A 21,150-nucleotide genomic window follows, 5' to 3' on the forward strand; every position below is an offset into this window, starting at 1 on the left:
GTGCTAAGAGCTGTCCCTGTTAGCACTGTCTCAGGAGTCATGTTGTCTGAGCTAGTCACTGAGGGCTTCCAGGGGCCAGGCTAGATCAGGAGGAGATGATTCCTGGCTCTGTCACATAATAACTCTCTGACTTATGGCAAGTTCCTCTCCAGACTCAACTTTACTCATCTGTAAAATGGGTGTGATGACAGGGCTGTTGTGGGGACTGAATAAAGACATTAGTTACAGGACCTGGTGCATTGTTGGTGTTCAGTACACATTAACTGCTTGAATGCATGAACGAATAGACCCTTAGTGTTCATGCACAGGTGGAGTCATCATTCACTGGAACACACTCCTGCCCGCCCTAGGCCAGGCCTTGTGCTGGGCACTGGCTACCCGGGGAATCATCATACCCTGGCCCCTCTGATGCCTGAATGGCCTGATATGGGAGACAGGCACAGACAGTAACATCCCAGCATGATGCAGGGAAGCTCATGGGGTCGTGGGGTCCAGTCAGAAGAGTAGGAAAGGCTTCCTGGAGGAGGTGATGCTAGTCACCCTGGAGGGTGACTAGGGCTGGCCAGGCTAGAGGGAGCAGGGGAGGGGGGCTCCAAGCAGAGGTAAAAGCAAGGGCAAGGGTGTGAGAAAACCTGGATTCAGGGGAGTGGTCAGGGGTTCAGTGTGTGGAGTCCTATGGAAGGGCAGGAGATGCGGTCAGAGACACTTGAGCCCCTCGCTCGTCCCCCTGAATGACTTGAGGCCCCCTTTTCCTCTTCAGGCATCGGAGGAAGTCCTCTGTAACAGATTCCTTCAGCAGCCTGGTGCACCGCCCCACAATGGACCAGTTCACGGAAGGTGTGGCTTCTGGGATATCTTCTCAACCCCACTAACACCAGGCAGCCTGGTTCCAGGCCCAGGGAGGGTGGGAAGGGGCATTTATCCTCCTAGGCATCCCCTGAGGGACCCGGGCCCTGGCCTACATGCTGGGACACAGGTAGGTCAGCCCTGGGGCCTTTTGAGGAGTGGTCTCAGGTGAGATGGGGAGCAGGTGAGACTCACTTATCTGATGACATTACCTGCTGAGAGCCTCGGGGATTGTGGTTTTAGAGGCTGACACTCTGAGATGAGACAGCTGAGGGCAGTGGAAGAGATGGTCTGGGCTGCCAGAGTCATGTGGCATTTTGTGCCTTGACCACATGTGGCAGTCTTGGGGGTGGCAGGAGCCAGCTGTGAGCAATGTGGGGCCCTCAGTGCCAGGGCAAATGGCCCTCCTCACCCCAAGAGCAACTTGAAGTTTCCAGCACGAAACAGTGTCTGTGATGGTACCACTCTCTCCTTCATACCTTCCATGGCTCCCTGCTGCCCACAGGACCAAATCTGCAATCCCCAACCAGTGTTCAAGGCCCGTTACAGCAGATCTTTCCCTCATCTTTCCCCATCCTCTAAATCTCTCCCACCTCACCCCACTTTAACTTTCTGTGGCTCAGCTGTCCCCAGACATCTGAGTTGTTTGGTTCTCCTGGGCCTCTTCCTAGAAAGCACTTCCTGCCTCATCGTCTCTTCCCTTTTTCAGCTCAGATATCCTCCTTCTGGAAATCATTCCTGACTCCTCAGGTTGTGTTAGTCCTCCTCTAGTCCCACAGCCGGTGGGCTTCCCTGGGTTTGTCCATTCAGCTCAGCACCTTCTTGCCCAGCACTGTAGGGTGTGTGTGCTCCATACCTGCAGTGATGCCCGAAGGACTGGAGAACAAGGCCCAGGGCCCTGAGCTGACATTCTGGGTGGGGGTGGGGGGAATGTGAGCTAATTCGGGGCAATGCTGAGTGCCATGAAGGAGCCTGGGGCTGAGGGTCGGGGGGCAGGGTTAGCTGATGACTGAGGCTCCCTTTGCCTGTGGGAAGTGGGATGGGGAGGATTTGGCCGAAGCCTCCTGCCAAGAGTCCCAGGAGGCCGCAGGGCTTTGGTTTTCTCCCCACAGAGGAAATCCACGCTGAGGTTTGCTACGCAGAGTGCCTGCTGCAGAGAGCAGCCCTGACCTTCCTGCAGGTAGGAGCCCTCTCCTTGTACCAGCAGCCTGGGGGTTTCAGAAGTCGGATCTGTAGCAGCCATGACCAGCCCCCTTGCGGTTGAGGTGAGGTCTGAGGCTCAGTCACCCCAACACTCCTAGCCCTGGGCAGGCTCCCTGGCAGAGGTGATGGGTTTTACCCCCTCCGCACCAAGCACACGTGTTCCCATCCACTACTGGGATGCGCTCCACCTCATGGCTGCCATTTCCCTGCTGTTTTCGTGTCACATTTAGTGGCAGCCATTGTCACAGACCCTGCTTTACATTTGATTCATTCAACAAACAGGTTTGAATGAATCGAAGTTGACTCATTCAAAATGTTGACTTGCAGCACCTACAACACACCAGACTTTGTATATACATTACAGGCATGTCGTTTTTACAGACCTTACATATACTACATGTTACATGTTGGTTTTTATCTACATTTACATATATTATTTAATTGTCAGGCCTGTGAAGGAGAGGATTAGAGGGGAGAAACCACTTTGCCAGGGTCACATGGTTAGCAAATGGCAGAGCTGGGATTTGAACCCAGGTCTGGCCAACTTGGAGCCTGTGCTCCTCACCACAGGGGTGGCTACGAGAAACGTCACCTCATGATTTCACCAAAAAGCCGGGGTTATAATTATAACATAAAATCATCACGTAAAGAGGCATATTGGGGTGGAGAGGCACTGTTTATTTTTGTTAGCTATTTTTCTATCTTTTTCTACCTCAGATGATTAGATTTGGATTAATCTTAATTCTTTATTGGGATCACTGTAATAATTGCACCATGAATGGCCTTTTATTTCCTTTGCTTACTCTATTATTACACATAATTAAAAAAAATGCCCATGAGCCCCCCATGGAACAGATCCCTGCTGGCAAGTCTCCTCTGCCTCCCTTCACCAGAGGAACCACTACCTAGAGTTTTGTATCATCCTTCACCCTATTTTTAAAAATGGTTTTCTCAGCTTCCTATTCATGTCTGAACAGCATATTGTTATGTTTTAGTTGCCTTTGAGCTTCTTAAGGCCTCAAGCTGCGTGGGACTTGCTTTCTTCACTCAGCCATAGCTGTGTAACAGCTCTCCCCTCTCTGAGTATACCAGTTTGTTTATCCGTTCTCCTGCTGAAGGACATTCGGGTTGTTTCCGGCTCTTGGCTAAGATCAGTGGTGCTATTCTTGAAGATGTTCATCCATTTCTCTTGGATGTACACACAGGCGTGGAGTTTCCAAGTAGGCTGTAGGTATTGGTGCTTTAAATTGCACATGTGATTAACACCAGCTTGTAAAAAATACAAACAATCCAAAAATGAGTGAGCCTCCTCCTTCGCCACAGCTCCTCCACCTGGAGGAGGCACTATTAACTAGTGGGAGCATTTCCTCCAGGCCTTTCTCCAAACACATAGCCTATGTACATGTGAGCCTGGTAAAGGGGGTTGATCAATCCCTGGGCATTTTGGAGGTCTTGTTTGGCAAGCAGGACCCTCATGTCAAGTCCCAGTGGGGGTCGGGGTGGGAAGGCTTGGTGTGGCTGACCTCTGACCCTACCCGCATAGGACCCCTCAAAAAGCTGTGCCCAGGAAGGGGCAGGCAGGACTCAGAGCCTTGTATGATCCCGTTCACGGCTGTGGCTACCCATCCAGGCTCAGCCTTAACATCTCTCCCTCCTGCAGGATGAGAACATGGTGAGCTTCATCAAGGGCGGCATCAGAGTTCGAAACAGCTACCAGACTTACAAGTGAGTGGGGCTGGCCTGGGGGGGCCTGGGCCACAGCTTCTACCACCCTGTGCCCCTCAGGTAGAGGACACTGGCTGGAGACAGGAAACCTAAAATGCTGTGTGACCTCAGACAGATTTCTGTATCTTCAGGACTCCAGTTTTCTAGAATATTATTCCCCTGGTTTTCTGGGTGTATCTGTTCATTTGGTTGCCCCGAGTACTGACTCTGCCTGACCCTGAGCTAGGGGGAAATAAGACACATACGCTGCACAAACAGCTCAGCCTGGTGGGAGTAGGGGGAAGACACAGGAACAGAAATTTTGAGAACAGTGGCAGAACTCCTATACATCTGCTAAGGCCAGTCCAAATGCCTCTTTCTCCATGAAGCCTTCCTTGAACCCTCCAGGACACAGGGATGGTGTACACACACACACACACACACACACACACACACGCACACACACGTGCACGCTCACACACACACACACACCCTCCCCAAACTGGGAGCTCCCTGAGGGCCAGATCATTTCCGTGCTGTCTTAGCCCTGGGCCACATGTAGGCCCTATTTATGAAGCAAAGAATGAAGGCTCAATCCAGAGCACTTTTATCCAATGTGCTGCCGCAGTCCTCATCTACAATTCCAAAATCAGAGAGGCTCTAAAAGCCTAATTCGCGCCAGCCTGTCCCAAGTTCGGCAATGAAACTCCTTTTCCGTAAAAAGTTGACTTGAATTGACTTGAGACTGTCATCTTTATTTCCCCCACTTAACATGGCTATTTCCCTGCAGAGATTTTGTGAGTTTGATTTCAGGATACTACTGGGAAATAACACACCAGGAAGTACATAGACCCCCCTTACTTTGTGGGTATCTGCTAGAATTGTTCAAGGGAAACCAGACAAGTGTTCTGGCCCCTCCAGTCTCCCCACCAGCTACCAGAGTGGTGTTTCCAAAGCACAAACCTTGTCAGATCCCTCCCTGCCAACTCCTGAGACCCCTCTTGCTCTTAGAATGAAGTCCTGGATTATTGCTGAGTCATTCCTGGAAGCTCCCCTTGTCCTCCTAGCCATATCTCGTACCCAACTCTGCCTCAGACATTTGGGCCTTCCCTCAGTTTTACACATATGCCAAGCTCATTCCTACCTCAGGGCCTTTGGACATGCTATTTTCTCTGCCAGGAACACTGTCAGGCTAACTCTTCATCCCTCAAGTTTTAGCTCAAATGTCAGCTCCTTGAGGAAGCCTTCCCAGAACCCCAAACTAGGTCAGGCCCCAGGGTTCTTCTCCTTTGAGATCCTTCTCATCCTCACAGTGACTCGGTAGGGATCTGTCCCCTAGAATGAGAGAGTCGTAAAGACAACAGCTTGGTGACTTTACTCCCTGCTGTCCTCTGGTGCTTGGCATAGAGAGGCCTTCACCAGTGTTTGCTGAGTGAACGCCCTCAAGATACTCATGGCCTGGGAAGGAGGTAGGCACATCTTTAAAGCCCCTGTCCTGCCCCCGGCAGGCTGGGATATGGGCTCAGTGCCATTGGTGACCAGAAGAAAGAGGGTTGGATTCCAACCAAGAGACTCTAGGAAGATTTCCTTAAGGAGAAGGTGTTGGAGTTAACCCAGTGGTTCTCAACTGGGGGCAGTTTTGCACCCCAGGAGACAGTGGCATTGTCTGGGGACGTTCTGGTTGTCATACTGGGGGGAGGCTGCTCCTGCCGTCTCGCGGGTAGAGGCCAAGGAATGCCGCTGAACATCCTAGGATGCACAGAGCAGCCCTCTACCTCCACCTGAACAAAGAATTATCCAGCCTAAAATGTCAGTAGTGCTAAGGCTGAGAAATAGTTCTAGACAGAATGCAGAGCACAGGCAGACACCTAAATGTTGGACAAGGCAGGTGTGCAAGGGCAGGAAGTATGTCATTATGGTGGGAGATGGGGCTAGAAATTCCTCTAATATCGGCTCTCTGGATTACCAGACTGTTACAAATCTACTATCAGGGAGTTCTGAGATCAGCTGGGAGTAGGGGCAACCTAGAGCCAGCTGGAAGGGGGACCCAGCCGCCCCTGTGGCTGAAACAGGCTTTGCATCCCTCTGCAGGGAGCTGGACAGCCTCATGCAGTCCTCACAGTACTGCAAGGGAGAGAACCACAGGCACTTTGAAGGAGGGGTGAAGCTTGGTGTGGGAGCCTTCAACCTGGTAAGTGGGTGTACCCTCGCCATGTCCACAGCATCTGGGATCAAGAGTAACCTCCCTTGCAGATCCCTGCCCTGCACATGGTCTCTATGGGGCTACTGTGCCAGATCCCAGTGGTGAAGCAGACGTTGCGGGCTTCGGGCTGTAATTGCCCAAGGTGGCTTGGCTGGGAGTGATGAGACTATGATTTTGACGCAGTCTGCCCCAAACTGTCACACTGTAGTGCCTCTCTCTCTGGGGAAGTTGGCTTTCAGAAACCTGGGGCCTCGTGGGCATTCTGGAGACAGGGCCTGTGCCTCTGGGATTACCCCCAGGACTCTGGAGGTGTGGAGAGTGGGAGGGCCATCCCTGCCCCTCACCTGCCCACCTGCCTCTGTTCCTGCAGACCCTGTCCATGCTTCCTACTAGGATCCTGCGGCTGCTGGAATTTGTGGGGTTTTCAGGAAACAAGGTAACCACCTCTCTTCTGGGGCTCCCGACCCGCTCAGCCCCAGGGCTGGAGCTCAGTTGTGCAGGGTAGGGCTGTGGGGCCTGAGTGTCAGTCCTGGCTCAGCCTCCCTCAGTGTGTGGCCCTGGACAAGGGCTAAAGCTCTCTGGGCCTCAGTCTTCTCTACTGCAAGTGTGGCCAGTGATCCCTGCCTCACCCGCCCAGGGCAGAGAGGCTGTAGGGTAGGAGTGAAGAGCAGCTTCATGCAGTGGCCTGGTGTCATATTCTGTGAGCCTGGCCAATGCCAGGAACCTGGTCCTTCTCCCTTCAGAAGACCTTGAGCAAGTCCCTTCCCTTGAGACCATTTTCTGGTCTGAGAGATGCAAAAGGGAAGCCTTACTGTGCATTGACCTTGAGGGTGAGAACCAGAGGACTCAAGCACCCAAAGGTTTTACTGAGGGCAGGAATCTGAGTAACAGATAGCAGATCAGGGGGGACTCCCTGGTGGAGGAGGCCAAGCATGGTAGAAGGAACATTAACCTGGAAGTCATGAGCCCTGGGTCAGTCCAGCCTCCTCCACAGCTCCCTGTGACTCTGAGCAAGTCCCGCCCTCCTCTGGGCTTCGTTTTTGGTAAAACAAGGGGCTTTTTTTTGAGATAAGCTCAGTGTTTCTCAAACTTGGACTTTCTCTGGCCCTTCCTGATTTTTGCTATGTTCACGAACCTCTATATTATTATCTGTACATTATTTTTCTCAAATGAGGCTCATATTTTTACTTAAATTTATTTAAAGGAAACATTGCTACACAGAAAACCCATATTATGTGGCATGATAAGAACACAATCATAACAATAAATACCACAAGGACACTGTGTGGCCAGCCAAGGCTGTTTCTCTCTGTGTGAAAGGGAGCTTAAGGCAAAGCGATGTTGAATGCAAGCCAGCACAGGACTAAGGCTTTCTCCTGGACGCCATGAGGAGGACAGACAGCACTGGGATGGGAAGATCCTCACCTGGGACCCTGTGCTTCCTCATACCCTGCCTTGGACCTCTAAAATCTTAGTTGCCATCTGTGGTCCATGGCCCAGGGAAACACTGGTTAGAGGCTCGGAAGGTCCCTTTCAGTTTTGTTTTCATAAGAAGGCCCTTGGGTCATGAGTAGGATTTCAGGCTGATGATGAGAAGGAAGAACATGAGAAGGTCTGAAAAATAAAGTGTGGGCTGCCTGGCCAGGAAGAGAGGGTTGGTGAGGCCAGAGCAAGAGAGACCTCCAGCACCAGCTCTGGCTTTGTCTTTCCTTGGGGCAAGGGAGCTATGGAGGGTTTGAGGCAGGGGTGCGGCAGGTCAGATCTGTACACCTGAAAGAGCAAGAATGTGCTGGAGGGCAGAGATTGTAGGCAGGAATGCAAGTGGGCTCTGACCTCTCACTCCTCCCTAGCCAGGCACGGAGCCTTCTCCTCCGGGGAGCCTTCCCAGACTGCAATCCTCATGGCCCTACCTGTGCCCTGAGCCTGTGGTTAGGATTATCTGCCTCCTTATCATTCCTACTTCCCCACCAGACTTGGGGCTGCTCTGGGCCTCGGTGCGCACCCTGGGGATGGAGCAGATAAATAAAGGGAGGAATGGGGAAGGGGCTGTTGAGAACGTGGGGACACCTGCACCCAAGCATTTGTCCTGGCCATGGCAGCAGTGTACCCTGCCCCCAGGAAGGTGGCTGAGGCACCGAAGGGGCAGCCCCTTGTTCTGGGTGGTGCAGTCTGGGAGCAGCTGACCCAGCCTCCAGGGTTCCAGAGTCGAAGTCCAGGCTCTCTGGTCCCAGCTGTGGCAGCACTGCCCTCACTACCGTTCAGTGTCCGCCTGCGCCCCTCGCCTTCCCTGGGCCCCAGGTCCTGCTGGCCTCAGCCTGCCTGTCTTTCCCCCAGGACTACGGGCTGCTGCAGCTGGAGGAGGGGGCGTCGGGGCACAGCTTCCGCGCCGTGCTCTGTGTCATGCTGCTGCTGTGCTACCACACCTTCCTCACCTTCGTGCTCGGTAGGAGAGCCCTCAGGGCCAGGGCCAGGGCCTCTGGGGTTTGACTGGCTCTAAGGGCAGGGGGTGAGAGGGCGAGGCTCTGCTCGGGTCCCCGGGACTGGGGGTGTGGCACTGAAACCAGAAACAACAGAGCTGCATCAAGTGTCCTGGGGCCTGGCCTGCTGACCACTCATTTCCTCACGGTGTGACCAGGTTCCAGCCTCAGTTTTCTCACCTGTGAGATGGGGGTGGTCTTGCCCATCTTTTACAGGGTGTGAAGATGCTGTAGGCTGTTCTTATTTAGTCCTCACATCACCCTGGAGATAGGAGAATTATCATCCCCAATTCACAGAGGGGAAACAGCCCCTGAGGAGCCCTTGGGAGGTTGCTGGGAGTCTCGCCAGGGAGGGTGGTGACATGTGCTGCTGTCCCCCCGCCTCCTTCAGGCACCGGGAATGTCAACACTGAGGAGGCAGAGAAGCTTTTGAAGCCCTACCTGAAGCGGTACCCCAAGGTGAGCCCTACCTCCTGGCAGACACCCCCAGCACATGCATGCCCCGCAGACCCACATAGACCACATGCATGTCATTGCAGGGTGCCATATTCCTGTTCTTTGCGGGCCGGATTGAAGCCATTAAAGGCAATATTGACACGGTGAGTATGGGGGTCTGTGCCAGTGCTGGAGGCCCCTCGAGTCTCCCAGGCCAGGAGGGTCTTCCTGTCTTAGACACACGCAGACAGACTGGTCCTCTCGGAGAGGACCAGCGAGAGAGCAGGGCCATGACAGTGTGGGAAGACGAGGGAGGAGGTGGCATTTGTGGTCAGTAGGATCTGATGGGGAGACGGAGGACTACAGCATCCCGGAGAGGGAGGTCCCAGAGTTAAGGCAGCGATGCGGGAAGCCCGCTGTCCGGGATGTGGTGATGGGCTGGCACCTGCTGAATGGAGAAGTGGTGCCAAAAGGTGAGGTGGGCACCTTGACCAAGGCGTCTGGACTCTGTGGGTGGGAAGGAGCCACTGAAAGGGTGAGAGAGAGGAAGGCTACCGCTCCAGCAGAGTCCCAGCAGTAAGCCGTGGCCTTCTGGGGTCTGTCCGTGGCCCCGGCTGTGATTGCTCAGGCAGCAGGACAGACACCCCAGGTCCAGGTCGCTTCGTGGGAGTTGCTGAAACCTTTGGAGTTTTCTCTGGGACATAGACATTATTCTGTCACTTGAACGTTAACACTTTCCACTTCCTGTTGTCCCTCCGTTACAGCTCTGTCCCACCCTTCTATTTTGTGCTGAGGCTGGAGTCCCAGGGCCAGGCAGTAGGTGGGCCCAGGTCATGTACGACTTAGGGGGCAGAACCAGGGCTGGAGGCCACAACTCCTATCTCCCCCACGCTGCCCCTGGCCCTCTCCCAAGCCCGGCACAGCGCTGGGCCTGCCATGGGCCTGAGTGGGGGCAGAGGGCACAGAGAATGGGGCGGGATGGGCTGGGGGGCCCCGCCGAGGCTAACTGGCAGGTGCCCACAGGCCATCCGGCTGTTCGAGGAGTGCTGTGAGGCCCAGCAGCACTGGAAGCAGTTCCACCACATGTGCTACTGGGAGCTGATGTGGTGCTTCACCTACAAGGGCCAGTGGAAGATGGCCTACTTCTACGCAGACCTGCTCAGCAAGGAGAACTCCTGGTCCAAGGTGGGCTGACAGCATGTGCTGGGGGTGTTGGGGACCCAGCCAACCCAGACTGGCCATGAGCCCCCAGACCAAGGGCCACACCCCTAACTGAACACAGATGTCTCAACTGGAGTTTGAACAGAACCATACATTCAGCTAGGTGTCAGGATTGGAAGGAACTAAAGACCATGAGGGGCAGAACTACAATGTGTCTGTTGAGATTTTTAGTCACAAAGGACAGAGGCGTAGCTCATACTGTCTAGGTGAGTGTTGTCCAACAGAACTTTGTGTTGTGGTGGAAACATTCTATTTCTGCACTGTCCAGTGTGGTTGCTCCCAGCCACATGTGCACACTGAGCACTTGAAATGTGTCTACTGCAACTGGGAAACTGGATGTTTTCAATTTTATTTTGTTTTAATTAATTTAAATTTAAAAAGTTACATGGAACTAGTGGATATACTACTGGACCATGCGGGTCTAAAACACAGATGGCTCATTGGTTCATAATAACTGAAAATTCTGGGCACATCTGACCAGGTAGGGCTAAATTCAGGAATTCAGTTTACGTCATCTGAGCTTATTTTTTCCATCTGGAGCTGTGCTTTCCTCTGTGACATCTTTGCTGTACAGGCAGGTCCTCTCCATGTGGTAGCAGGGTGGCTCTGAGCTGCCTGCCCCCAACTCACATCTTCTGTTTGGTTTCAACCGAAGTCCCAAAATAGAGCCTCATTGGTCTGCCTTGGATCACAAGGCAGTGCCTGGAGACCGGTGGGAAGACTCCTCATGGACCGGGAGTAGGAGAGGGTTGGTTCTCCAGAAGAAAAATGAGGTGCTGTCCCCAGAATAAGTGTAGCTGGGGGTGGGCATTAAAGAGATGCCATGTGGGCGGAACAAAGCAAAACATGCTCAGCATAGACCAAAGCTTACAACACCATGGTAAGTGGTGAAATAAGTATTAGCCCTTATCATCATAGTAACAATAGCACAGAATTCTGCACCTAGAGTCTTGGAATCATCTAGACCATCAGAGAGCAAGTGGTGCTGTCAGATCCACAGCACATGTATCTCAATAACCTTAAACCCCTGTCTCATCCCTCCCTGACTTCTGCAAGGAAGTCGCTTTCCAGCCCGCCTGCCTGGGGCCCAGGCTGAAAGGGAATTCTCTGGGCCAGGGCAGGCGGGGCTGGGAAGAGGAGAGGGCTTCACTGTGTGCCCTGTGTGCCCAGCGCTCAGCATTTCCGCCACACCACACGCAGCGAGGTAGAAGCTCTCCCCATCAGGCACACAAGGAACACTGAGGCTAAGAGAGGGTATGTGACTTTCCTGGGCCACAATGCTGCTGGTGATAGACACTGGATTTGAAGACAGTTCTGTGTGACTAAAAGGCCTCTGCTTTTCCCTTGCCCCTCAAGTCCTCCCAGGAGGCCCAGCTTGCCCTGAGACCACCCTGCTGTTGCAGGCACTTCCCTGTGGGCCAGCATTCATTCCTCATCACCTCCCACTCCCAACAGGAACACAGCCTTGGGGGACCTTTTTGAGCTAAAGTGACCTAGAAGCCTTCCTGTGGGGTGAGGCGGGCAGCTGGGTCCGGCGGCCTGGGGAGGAAGAGGCCTGGGGGGGCCACACAGCTGCGGTGACGAGCAGAGGGAAGGCCAGGCCTCCCAGGTGCTAGGAGTCTGGCCATGAGTCCGCTCGGTCCCTGGCTCTCTGTGCGACTTCGGGGTGGTCAGCTCCTCTCTCTAACGATTTCCTCAGAAGGGTTTCCTGTGAAAGTGGGGGTTGTGGCACCCCAGGTTCTGGGGCCTCATTCATTCCTAGTTTCCAGCATTTGGCCACCAGACTCCACCAACTTCCAGCTCTAGAGAGTTGTCCTGTGGCCACTGCCATATGTGCTGGCCCTCTGCTCAGCATCCATCTCTGCCTGTTCTGTGCTGAGCCGTCCCTGTGAGCCCATCACATTTCCCCCGGTGCCTGCACCTTGGGACGGCCAGAAACCAGGTGGTGACAACTGTCTGCTCAGTGCTGTGATGGGGGAGGCCGAGGGGAGATCAGAGGCAGCCCTGGGCATCCCAGCCAAGAGGACAAGGAAGGTTTCTAGAAGAGATGTCTGAACTGAATCTTGGAGGAGGAAGAATTAGGGCGGCAGAGTGGAGGAAGTGGAAGGACACCCCAGTCGAAGAGAACAGCAAGGGCAAAGGCTTGGAAGCTAGGGTGCTGTCTACAGGTTCTGTGTCAACAGGTGAAGGGTTTGTGGGTGGGAGTTGAGGGACCTCCCCCTCTAAGCCACTCGCTGTAAGCTTCCTGAGGGCATGGACTGTCTGACTGCACAGAGTCTGGTGGAATAATCCAGCAAAATGAATGTGGAACCAGCAAGCAGACAGATAACTCTGGGAGACAGGACTCTCATCAGGGGAGGTGGCTGCTGTTTTCTATCCCTTGATAACTTGAAATGTCCATAGGTCTCACAACTCTAGGTCACTGCATCCGTCCTGACTCTTGTTGACTCAGTGAGGGTAGGAAACAGGTTGAGAAACTGTTCTAGACAGAATGTAGAGCACAAGCAAACACCTAGGTGTTGGACAAGGCAGGTGTGCTAGGGCTGACACGGCGGGGCAGGAGAAGGCTCTGAGAGGAAGCCAGTGGAAAGCCATGTGCCTGGCAGAGATGGGACGGTGGCATCCCAGGCAGAGGGACAGCACAGGCAAAAGCCTGAGGTGAGTTTAAGGAGCGATGGGGAAGAAGTGGCCAGAAGAGGAGCCAGAAAAGCGGGTCACGAGGGCCCTGAGTGGCTGTTTGGGCATTAGTCTAACAGTGGGGAAAGCCCTTGATGTTTGTGGCTTAGATCTGTGCTTTAAGAAATCCCTCCTGCTGTCGCTGGGGAACCCTGCGTGCAGGTCTTGTTCTAGGGCAGAACATACAACAGTGAATAAAGCAGACTCCCTGAAGGCTCACGTTCTAGTGGGGAGAGAGACAAGAAAACACACAAATAGATTTGCAGAGTAAGATAACGTCAGGTTCTGGTAAGTGCAATAGAAGTCGGGCAAGGTGAGGATGCCGGGCGTGATGAGCACTGTGGTCAGGGAGGCCTGTCTGAGGAGGCACCAGAATGGAGTGCAGCAGCCAGCCATGCAGACATCCCAGTGAAGAACGTTCTAGGCAGAGGGCACGGTAGATGCAAGGGCAAGTGGAGTAAAGCTGTGCATCTGATACACTCTGGAAACAGCTTGGGGGCTGCTGTGGCTAGAGTGAGGGGCAAACAGAAGCAGATGAAGTTGGAGAGGAAACTGGGGGAGACTGGATAGGGTCTCACAGGCCATGATGGGGAATTTGGATGTTATCCTAAGTGTGATTGGATATTATGAGATTTCAAGGAGGACTGACGTGATCTGATTTAAAAAGATGAGAGTGGCGATGGTGTGCGAAGTGGCTTCTGGGGGCAGGAGTGGGAGCAGGAGATCAGTTAGGAGACCTTATGGACTAGGACAGAAGAAAGGCATCCCTGGTGGCCTGGATCACAGAGACAGTGTGGAGGCTGGTGTGATACTTGAGGTGAACGGTGGGAAATGGCCAGTGGGATTCAGGAGCTCCATAGGAGGTAAAATCTTGAGGACTTGGTGGCTCACTGCCAGGGCTGGGGAGAGGGAGAAGGCATGGATGACCCAAGGTGGTTAAAGATGGTATGGGGAACAGATGTTACTGAGGGAAGCTTCTCAGCATGCCCCATAAAGACCAACTTTTCCTCACCTTGTGAAGGACAGACTGAGGTGCTGAGGGCAGAGTGGAACTGGGAGTAGCCCTAGGCTTCAGCATGGGTGGGGCTGCCAGGTGGAGGCTGCTTTCTGCCTTCTCCTGGAACAGACTCCAGGATGTCCTGTTCCCTTTGCTCCTCCACTCCCTACACTTTCTGGGCTTTGGGCAGCCAGTTCCTCTGTAGCCGCCCCAGGTGGCAGGAGCTGTGGTTCAAGGCTTGGCCACTGGAGGGCAGCACAGAGCCAGGCACTCCTGGCACTGGACTTCAGCAAAGGGGCAAGGCTTTCAGGAATGGATCCCTAGGGTGGGGGCCAGGGGAGGGAGTGCTCTGCAGAGCCTCCCCTTCCCTGTCAGTGGATCCAGTGGCAAGACCCTTGAAGCCACACAAACCTGGGGTCACTCCCAGTTCTGCCTCTGGCAGCTCAGCTTCCCTGGATGCAAAGGTGGGTTAAGGATTCCTTTCCGATATTGTCTTTGGGATCAAGTGAGATGATGTGTATCAGTTACCTGGGCACACAGTAAGGCAGTTTCACCAAGGGACCCTGAGCTGAGCCCGGACCCAGGGCCTTTCTCTTTCTTCTGGCCTCATATCTCTTCTTTTACGCATCCCATGCTTTATGCTATTGACTTGTATCCTACTTAGGCATCTCTGTCCTCCTTTGCTCGGCTCAGGCTGTTCTCTTTGCCTGGAAGGTCCTTTTTCAAGTCTCTGTGAATCTTCGCATTGGCCTTCAGGGGCCCAGTCTGAAGTAGCTGCTTCCCAAAAGCCCTTGCTCCCCTGTCATTGTGTCACCATTCTATCCTCAGCACTACCCCACGCATCCACTAGTTGCTTGAGTCCTCTCTGCTGCTTCAGAGTGGAGACAGCAGCTGCTTAGACTTGGCCCATCGTGGATTTAATTCCTAGTTCAAGTCCCCAAGTTGCTTCAGCTTCCTTACCCAGTTTCTTCCCTGGGCTTGGGGATAATAGAATGTTAGCTACTATGCTGGGCCATAGCAATGTCCCAGTGAGGTATTTGTGCCAGTTTGGGACTGTGATCAGAGGGCGGGTTGCTCACACCTGACTGTTGCTCTGCCTCGCACAGGCCACCTACATCTACATGAAGGCTGCCTACCTTAGCATGTTTGGGAAGGAGGACTACAAGCCGTTCGGGGATGACGAAGTGGAGTTGTTTAGGTGGGTCTGACCATTGCTCCCGGTCATAGGTCTCAGCCAGGCTCTGCTCACAGCCACCCTGAGCAGAGGGAGGTGGGGGCTGTCATCTCCCCTGCCCTGAGCCCCTGACCCTCCCCCAGGATCACCCCATTGACACCCTATACCTGTCATTCCCTCTGTCACCATCTCCTCCTGCTGCTGTCATTAGAGCCTTTGAATCTGTTCAGAGGTTTTCTTTCACAAAAGTGGTTTTGTCAGCATCCTTTGCACTGAACCTCTGTCATCTGGAGTGTAGGACAGATGTAGACACTGAGGTCCAGAGAGGTTCCTCCTGCTGAGTTAACCTGGTACACTCAGAGAAGCACAGAGTTGAAATCAAATAAACAGGACTAAATCTAGCCTCTGCCATTTGTTAGCTGTGTCACCTTGGACAGTTTCAGCATCTACAAAATGGGAATAACAACCTCTGCTTTGCAGGGTTTTGCAAATCAGATAGAGAACAGAGTTAAAGAGCCTGGCATAGGGCCTGGAGCCACTAAATGGTGGCTGCTTTTGTTCTTATCTGCACTGCTGTTTGCCTTCTGTGAAGGACCTAGAGTAGGACTCAGCTATGGCAGGCCAAGGATAGAGCCTAGGGCTTCCTCCAGTCATGGTGAAGGTTGCCCCTAACTTGCAGACATGAAAGTAGGGGTAACCCGAGCTTCCTGGGCCACCACTGTCACAATCAGAGGGCGTTTATCATTTACCAAGCGACTCTGTCTCCATCTTATGTAACTCTTCCAGAAGACCTATGAGGGTAAGAATCTGCTGGGGAGGAAGAGTAATTTCTCCTCCAGCCTTCTACGTTCTTGGCTGAGACCCTCATAAGAAGACAAATGAACAGTAAAAAAAACAAACAGAAGTTTAATAACTGTATACATACATGGGAGAGACCCAGGAAAGCTGAGTAATTCTGAAATGGCCAAACCATTACCTTAATTACCATTTCCAGCTAAAGGACAGAGGATCTGGGGGGATAGGGAGCCAGTTATGGGAGGTTTTCAGGTAAAAGAGGATATAGTTGTTATGCAGGTTTAAGTCTCTGCCTTCTCCATTGACAAAGAGTTTCTGGAGATTCATTTATCCTCCTCTTCCTGGTACAGAGACACCCTGTCAAATTGAGATTTCCTCTATAAATGAAAATGTCTCTTACCAAAAGGTAATTTCTACTAGGTTTTCAGAGTTTTTTGTGTGTCTGCTGTGTCTTAAAAATAATCAGCCTGAAATAATCCTTATGCTGAAGAGGCATATTTGGGGGTGATAACTGCTCCCCTTCAAATCATCATCTCCATTTTTGGGATGAGAAATCTGGCCCAGAGAGGTTCCACAGTGAATAAGCAGGGGAGGTGTTTGGTGGGGGACCTCACAACTAGGTCCAGCTGTTTCCTGGGCCTGGACAGCTCAGGTCTGAAGGTCACAGCCACACCCTGTGACTGGGGCAGAGATGGAGGAGGGGTGGAGCTGGGAGGGTGAGGCCCCAGATGTGGAGGCTTGCCCTGCTGCATACCACATTTTACTCTGCCCTTGGAAACAGCTGGGGAGGCCACAACTCTCATGGCCAGAGTTAATTAAAGGTTTGTGCTGTGCGGTCTTGGGCAGGTCCTTCTCTTTCTGTCTGTGAAACTGGGGTCAGACTTCCGCTGGGCCTTCTTGAAATGGGGCCTGGGAGTAGAGGAGAGACAACTAGAAGGCAAAGCAGGACTGGGGCGTTTGTGCACGTTCTCACCTCTGGCTGCTGGTGTGGGGGAGTCCCTTGCCTAGTCACAGGAAGTGGTCAGGTCTTGGCTCAGGGCCTGTGAAATACAGCCATAGCCACAGGCTATGAGTCCAGCACTCTCATCATATAGATGGGGAAACCGAGGCTCAGAGAAGGGCCAAGCAGAGGCTAGGCAGGCTGGGGACTCTCAGTCCTTTCTAGCTTTTTCTCACCCTCTCCCCACCCTCTTATCTCTTCCACAGAGCTGTACCAGGCCTGAAGCTCAAGATTGCTGGGAAATCTCTACCCACAGAGAAGTTTGCCATCCGGAAGTCCAGACGCTACCTCTCCCCCAAACCTGTCTCATTGCCAATCCCTGCTCTGGTGGGTAGGAGGGTCTTGACTGGCCCTGAACTCTAGTTTGGGATTGTCGGGGTTAGTTAAGAGCCAGGGATACAGCCACTGACCCCAGGGCAAGTGGATGAGGGAGAAAGACCTTCTTCCCTCAGGGACCGGGAGAGGATTTCCCAATTCACCTGGCACTGGGTGGGGGACACAGACAAGTCTGAGCCTGCCCCAGCCTCTGGAAAGCACTGGTCTGATAAGGGTGGGGAGACAGGCGAGCAGGTTGCAGACACCTCAAGGCAGAAAGAGCAGCCCTCCTAGACAGCCTGTTCCCGGGCAGAGGCATCACTTGGCTGTTTGTGTTCCCACGCTGTCTGTTTCTGTCTTGTCATGTGATGGTAATTGTTGTTTACACTGTCCCCCCTCACTGAACCGAGCTTTTCTGAGGCTGGGACCATGATACAGTCAACTCCAAGATAACAATAATAGCTGGCATCGTTGTTGGGCGCTTGCTGTGTTTAAGGCTCCCTACACCCATTGCCTCGTTTGATCCTCACAACCCTCTGAGTTAGGAGTTGGTGGTATCTCCATTCTACAGAAGGGGATTATAAGGCCTACTAGATAAGTAGAAAAATAAAATAGCTAATAAGTAGATAAGATATAAGTAGAAAGATAAAGTAACCACCTGTCCACGTCACATAGCTAGTGAGTTAGAGTCAGAATTTGAACCCAGGCAGTCTAGTTCCAGAGCCCGTATTCTGAACCACAGTTATGATGCTAATTCCATGCATGATTTGAGCAAGCATCAGAGAAAGCTCTAGTTTAAGAGTCTTTGTTATTCAAATAGTAAGGCAACCAGAAAGATAGAAAGGGCACTGCTTCAGAGACCTTCATCTGGTCCTGACTCTACTGCTTAACTAATTGTGTGACTCTTCCCTTAATGTAAATAATATATATGTTGCCATTTCATGGACCAGTCATGGGAATCAGCTGATAGAACATGTTAAGCATCTTAGAAATGAAAAGATTCAATATTTATACAAAATTTATTTAGAATCTGTATCCTGAATATCTTCAAATAAATCCTAAAATATTTTACAGTTTAAAATATACAATAAAGATATTATTGTCAAATGGGGAGGGGGGAGTGTTGTAAGGAAGGGCAGATGAAGCAATTATACCAAAAATTTAGGGGAGACTTTCCATAACTATAATCTGTAAAATGCAATTTGTGTATAAAATTATTTCTGTGATTACATACATTTGGGAAAGACTGGCATAAACAAAGTTTATATACTGTAGACCTTTTTGGAACCTTTATTGCTCATCTGCATGGTAAGTCTCCAAGAGGCAGCTTGAAGATGCCGTTTTTCCCAAACTCATTTGGCCACAGAATGCTTTTTTAATGGAATATTTGCTAACTTGGGACCATATAATGATTTGATAAATATTTGTCTAAACTTAAAATCCCTCCCTAGATCATAATGACAAGAACTATAATAAGAAAGTCTTTCTAGAACTTTATGTATACAAATCACTTCACATCCACTGTCTGGCGTGATAGTTTAGGAAATGCTTTTCTAAGCTAACAAAATTACTAGAATGAAAATTTAATTTAGTATTCAGAGCTTCCTGGCAGTCAAGGCAAAAAAAGGAATCAGGTATGTCTGATAGTTTTCAAGAAGGTAGCTCAAGCCGAGTGCCTTGGGGGAACAGGAGAGGTGACATAGTCTTAAGCTCCTGAAGTGCTTAAATAAATCATGACTCCTCCATTATAGGAGGCCCTGCTAGCTGGAGCAAGGAGGGAGACTCCCTGGTCCTCAAAGGATGGAAAGAGTTTGGAAACAGAGAGGTTGGGAGAGAGCGTAATAGTGCCCCAGGAAGCCATGAACAGAAAAGTAACTGAAAACTATTCACAGCTATGAGCTGAAGAGTAAGAATATGGGCCCATCTTAAATTCTCTCTGGGGTAAGGAGAGGCTGCAATAATAAATAAGTCTCCCCCAAAACTCTCTCAAGCCCACAGTTTCAAAGGCTGGGCTAAGACTTGTCATGGAAGAGTAAAGCTAGAAGGGCCTTTAGTGATCCTCTGATCTGAGCCACCCATTTTACAGATGGGGAAACTGAGGCTCTATTGGACAGGAAACCTAGGACTGACTTGCTCCCCTGCCCCCAGGAAATGATGTACATTTGGAATGGCTACGCGGTGATTGGGAAGCAGCCGGAACTCACAGATGGAATACTTGAGATTATCATCAAGGCTGAAGAGATGCTGGAAAAGGGCCCAGGTGACTATCCCTAGGCCCTTGAGCTTGCCGGGCTGGGTCAGATCACAGGTTTTTACAGATGAAGTTTCCCTCTACCAAAAACATCCTTCCTCGCTTCTCTACACTGGTAACTGTCCTTTGCCTTTCTAGACCGAACTTCAGTGGCAGCTCCTCCAAGAAGCTGTCCCTTGACCCCAGGTAGAGTCAAGGCCTCTCTGGGGCTCCCACAACCCCTGGGCTTCCTTCAGTCAGTCCCAATTTCACTGTATTGTCATCGTCTCAGTATCTGTCACTCCTTCCCAGATGTGAGCTCCCTGAAGACAGGGACCTTGTGTGAGTCAACTCTGTGTCCCAGGGCCCAGCACAGAGTAGGGGCTCCATGAGTAACTACTGAAGAAGTGAACAAGCATGTCTTCTTCCCTTACTCCCCTATTCTCAGAGAATGAGTACTCAGTGGATGATGAGTGCTTGGTGAAGTTGCTGAAAGGCCTCTGTTTGAAATACCTGGGCCGTGTCCAGGAGGCTGAGGAGAATTTCAGGAGCATCTCTGCCAAGTAAGTGCCTCTGTGGCTGCTCCCACTCCAGATAGCCTACTGCTGGGCCCAGGGCTCCAGGGTAGAATTTTCAGGGTTTCTCTCTCCTCACGCACACTCTAGTGCCTGACCCTAGCCTACCCCTAGCCTACCCCTAACTTTCTCCACATGTACTAGTGTCTACTCTGTGCCAGGACCCTTACTGGGCACAGATCTTATTCAGACTTTGTCCTCCAGGGCCACCACATTGCCCAGCTACAGGAGCCCATCCACACTGAGTTTTGTGTGAATGGTGCCCTGGAATTTGTAATTCAGCAACTCTGCCCTTAGGGGAGTGCAGATATTACAAAGAGACAGCTACAAGCAACTCTATCTGGTAAGATCAGGGCTCTGCTAGAGCAAAGCCTAGAGGGCAGCAGGTGCCCCAAGGAGGGACCTAAATCTAAAGCGAGCTACTAGGAAAGGCTTTCCAGGGATGTCAGTTAGATTGGAAAGTTTAACAGGCAGAAAAAACAAGGGAGAAGGAATTTTAAGTGGAGGAGATACATGTACAAATGCGTAGACACAGGAAAGACACCTGAGGTTGGGTGACGGTGATTAGGTAACCTTCCCTACCTGGGTGAAGTTGTAGAGGGAAAGGGTTGCAGATTAAATAAGGGGTGGGGGGGCTAGACTTGAGAAGAGCCTGGATGTTCTGCTTACAAATCTGAACTTTATCCTGTAGACAGGAGAGCCGGGAAGGATACCACCAGGGCAGATTTGGGTTTTAAAAGGTTATCTCCTAGGTAGCACGGAGGGTGGATCAGAGGGGCGAGATCAGAGACAGGAGACTACTCAATTTAATAAACCTGGAAAAGGGGGCTTGGGGACTGAGGTGGGAGAAGGATAAAGACATGACATGAGCTATAGGTTCTCTGGGAGTTGGGGCCCCAGGGGCAGAAAATTGGAAGGCTCTGCTGTGGATCTTAAGCCTTTTTAGGGCTAGGTAGTGGGAACCTTCCCAAATTGGAATTCAGATGAGGAAACCTCATATGAGGCCACGGGTGTGATCCTCTCATTCAGGGGAGGCTCTGGAGGATTCTGAAGGACATGTCTGAAGGCTGTCTCAAGAGCAGAGCCTGTAAGCCATGTTCTCTGTCCTGCAGCGAAAAGAAGATTAAATATGACCACTACTTGATCCCAAATGCCCTGCTAGAGCTGGCCCTGCTGTTTATGGAGCAAGGCAGAAATGAAGAGGCTGTCAAACTCTTGGAAACTGCCAAGTAAGTCTTGATTAGCCTTGGTCTGTCTTTTGTTCCTCATGAGCTGAGAAGCTTCACCCTGGCTGGGGGC

General features: G+C 51.7%; 1 protein-coding gene across 9 annotated transcripts in view; it reads left to right on the forward strand.

Annotated features, from left to right (window-relative positions):
- TTC39A (tetratricopeptide repeat domain 39A) overlaps positions 1 to 21,150 on the forward strand; it is a 59,837-nt gene that overhangs the window by 26,448 nt on the left and 12,239 nt on the right. For 6 of the 9 annotated variants that reach the window (XR_012079119.1, XR_012079118.1, XM_072974466.1 and 3 more), the window contains exons 4-18: positions 761 to 837; positions 1,959 to 2,026; positions 3,710 to 3,774; positions 5,845 to 5,944; positions 6,327 to 6,392; positions 8,291 to 8,399; positions 8,825 to 8,892; positions 8,973 to 9,032; positions 9,892 to 10,053; positions 14,869 to 14,960; positions 16,938 to 17,058; positions 19,195 to 19,306; positions 19,436 to 19,483; positions 19,725 to 19,839; positions 20,964 to 21,080. Coding sequence is in view for 7 of the 9 variants with exons in the window: in XM_072974466.1 (XP_072830567.1) it covers positions 761 to 837; positions 1,959 to 2,026; positions 3,710 to 3,774; positions 5,845 to 5,944; positions 6,327 to 6,392; positions 8,291 to 8,399; positions 8,825 to 8,892; positions 8,973 to 9,032; positions 9,892 to 10,053; positions 14,869 to 14,960; positions 16,938 to 17,058; positions 19,195 to 19,306; positions 19,436 to 19,483; positions 19,725 to 19,839; positions 20,964 to 21,080 (1,380 nt within the window). In the remaining 2 variants the exon portion in view is untranslated. The remainder of the gene's footprint in view (positions 1 to 760; positions 838 to 1,958; positions 2,027 to 3,709; positions 3,775 to 5,844; positions 5,945 to 6,326; positions 6,393 to 8,290; positions 8,400 to 8,824; positions 8,893 to 8,972; positions 9,033 to 9,891; positions 10,054 to 14,868; positions 14,961 to 16,937; positions 17,059 to 19,194; positions 19,307 to 19,435; positions 19,484 to 19,724; positions 19,840 to 20,963; positions 21,081 to 21,150) is intronic. The other 3 variants (XM_015236143.3, XM_072974470.1, XM_072974469.1) reach the window with 1 other exon arrangement.

This window comes from Vicugna pacos, chromosome 13 (genome assembly GCF_048564905.1).
Source record: "Vicugna pacos chromosome 13, VicPac4, whole genome shotgun sequence".
Lineage (NCBI taxonomy): Eukaryota > Metazoa > Chordata > Mammalia > Artiodactyla > Camelidae > Vicugna > Vicugna pacos.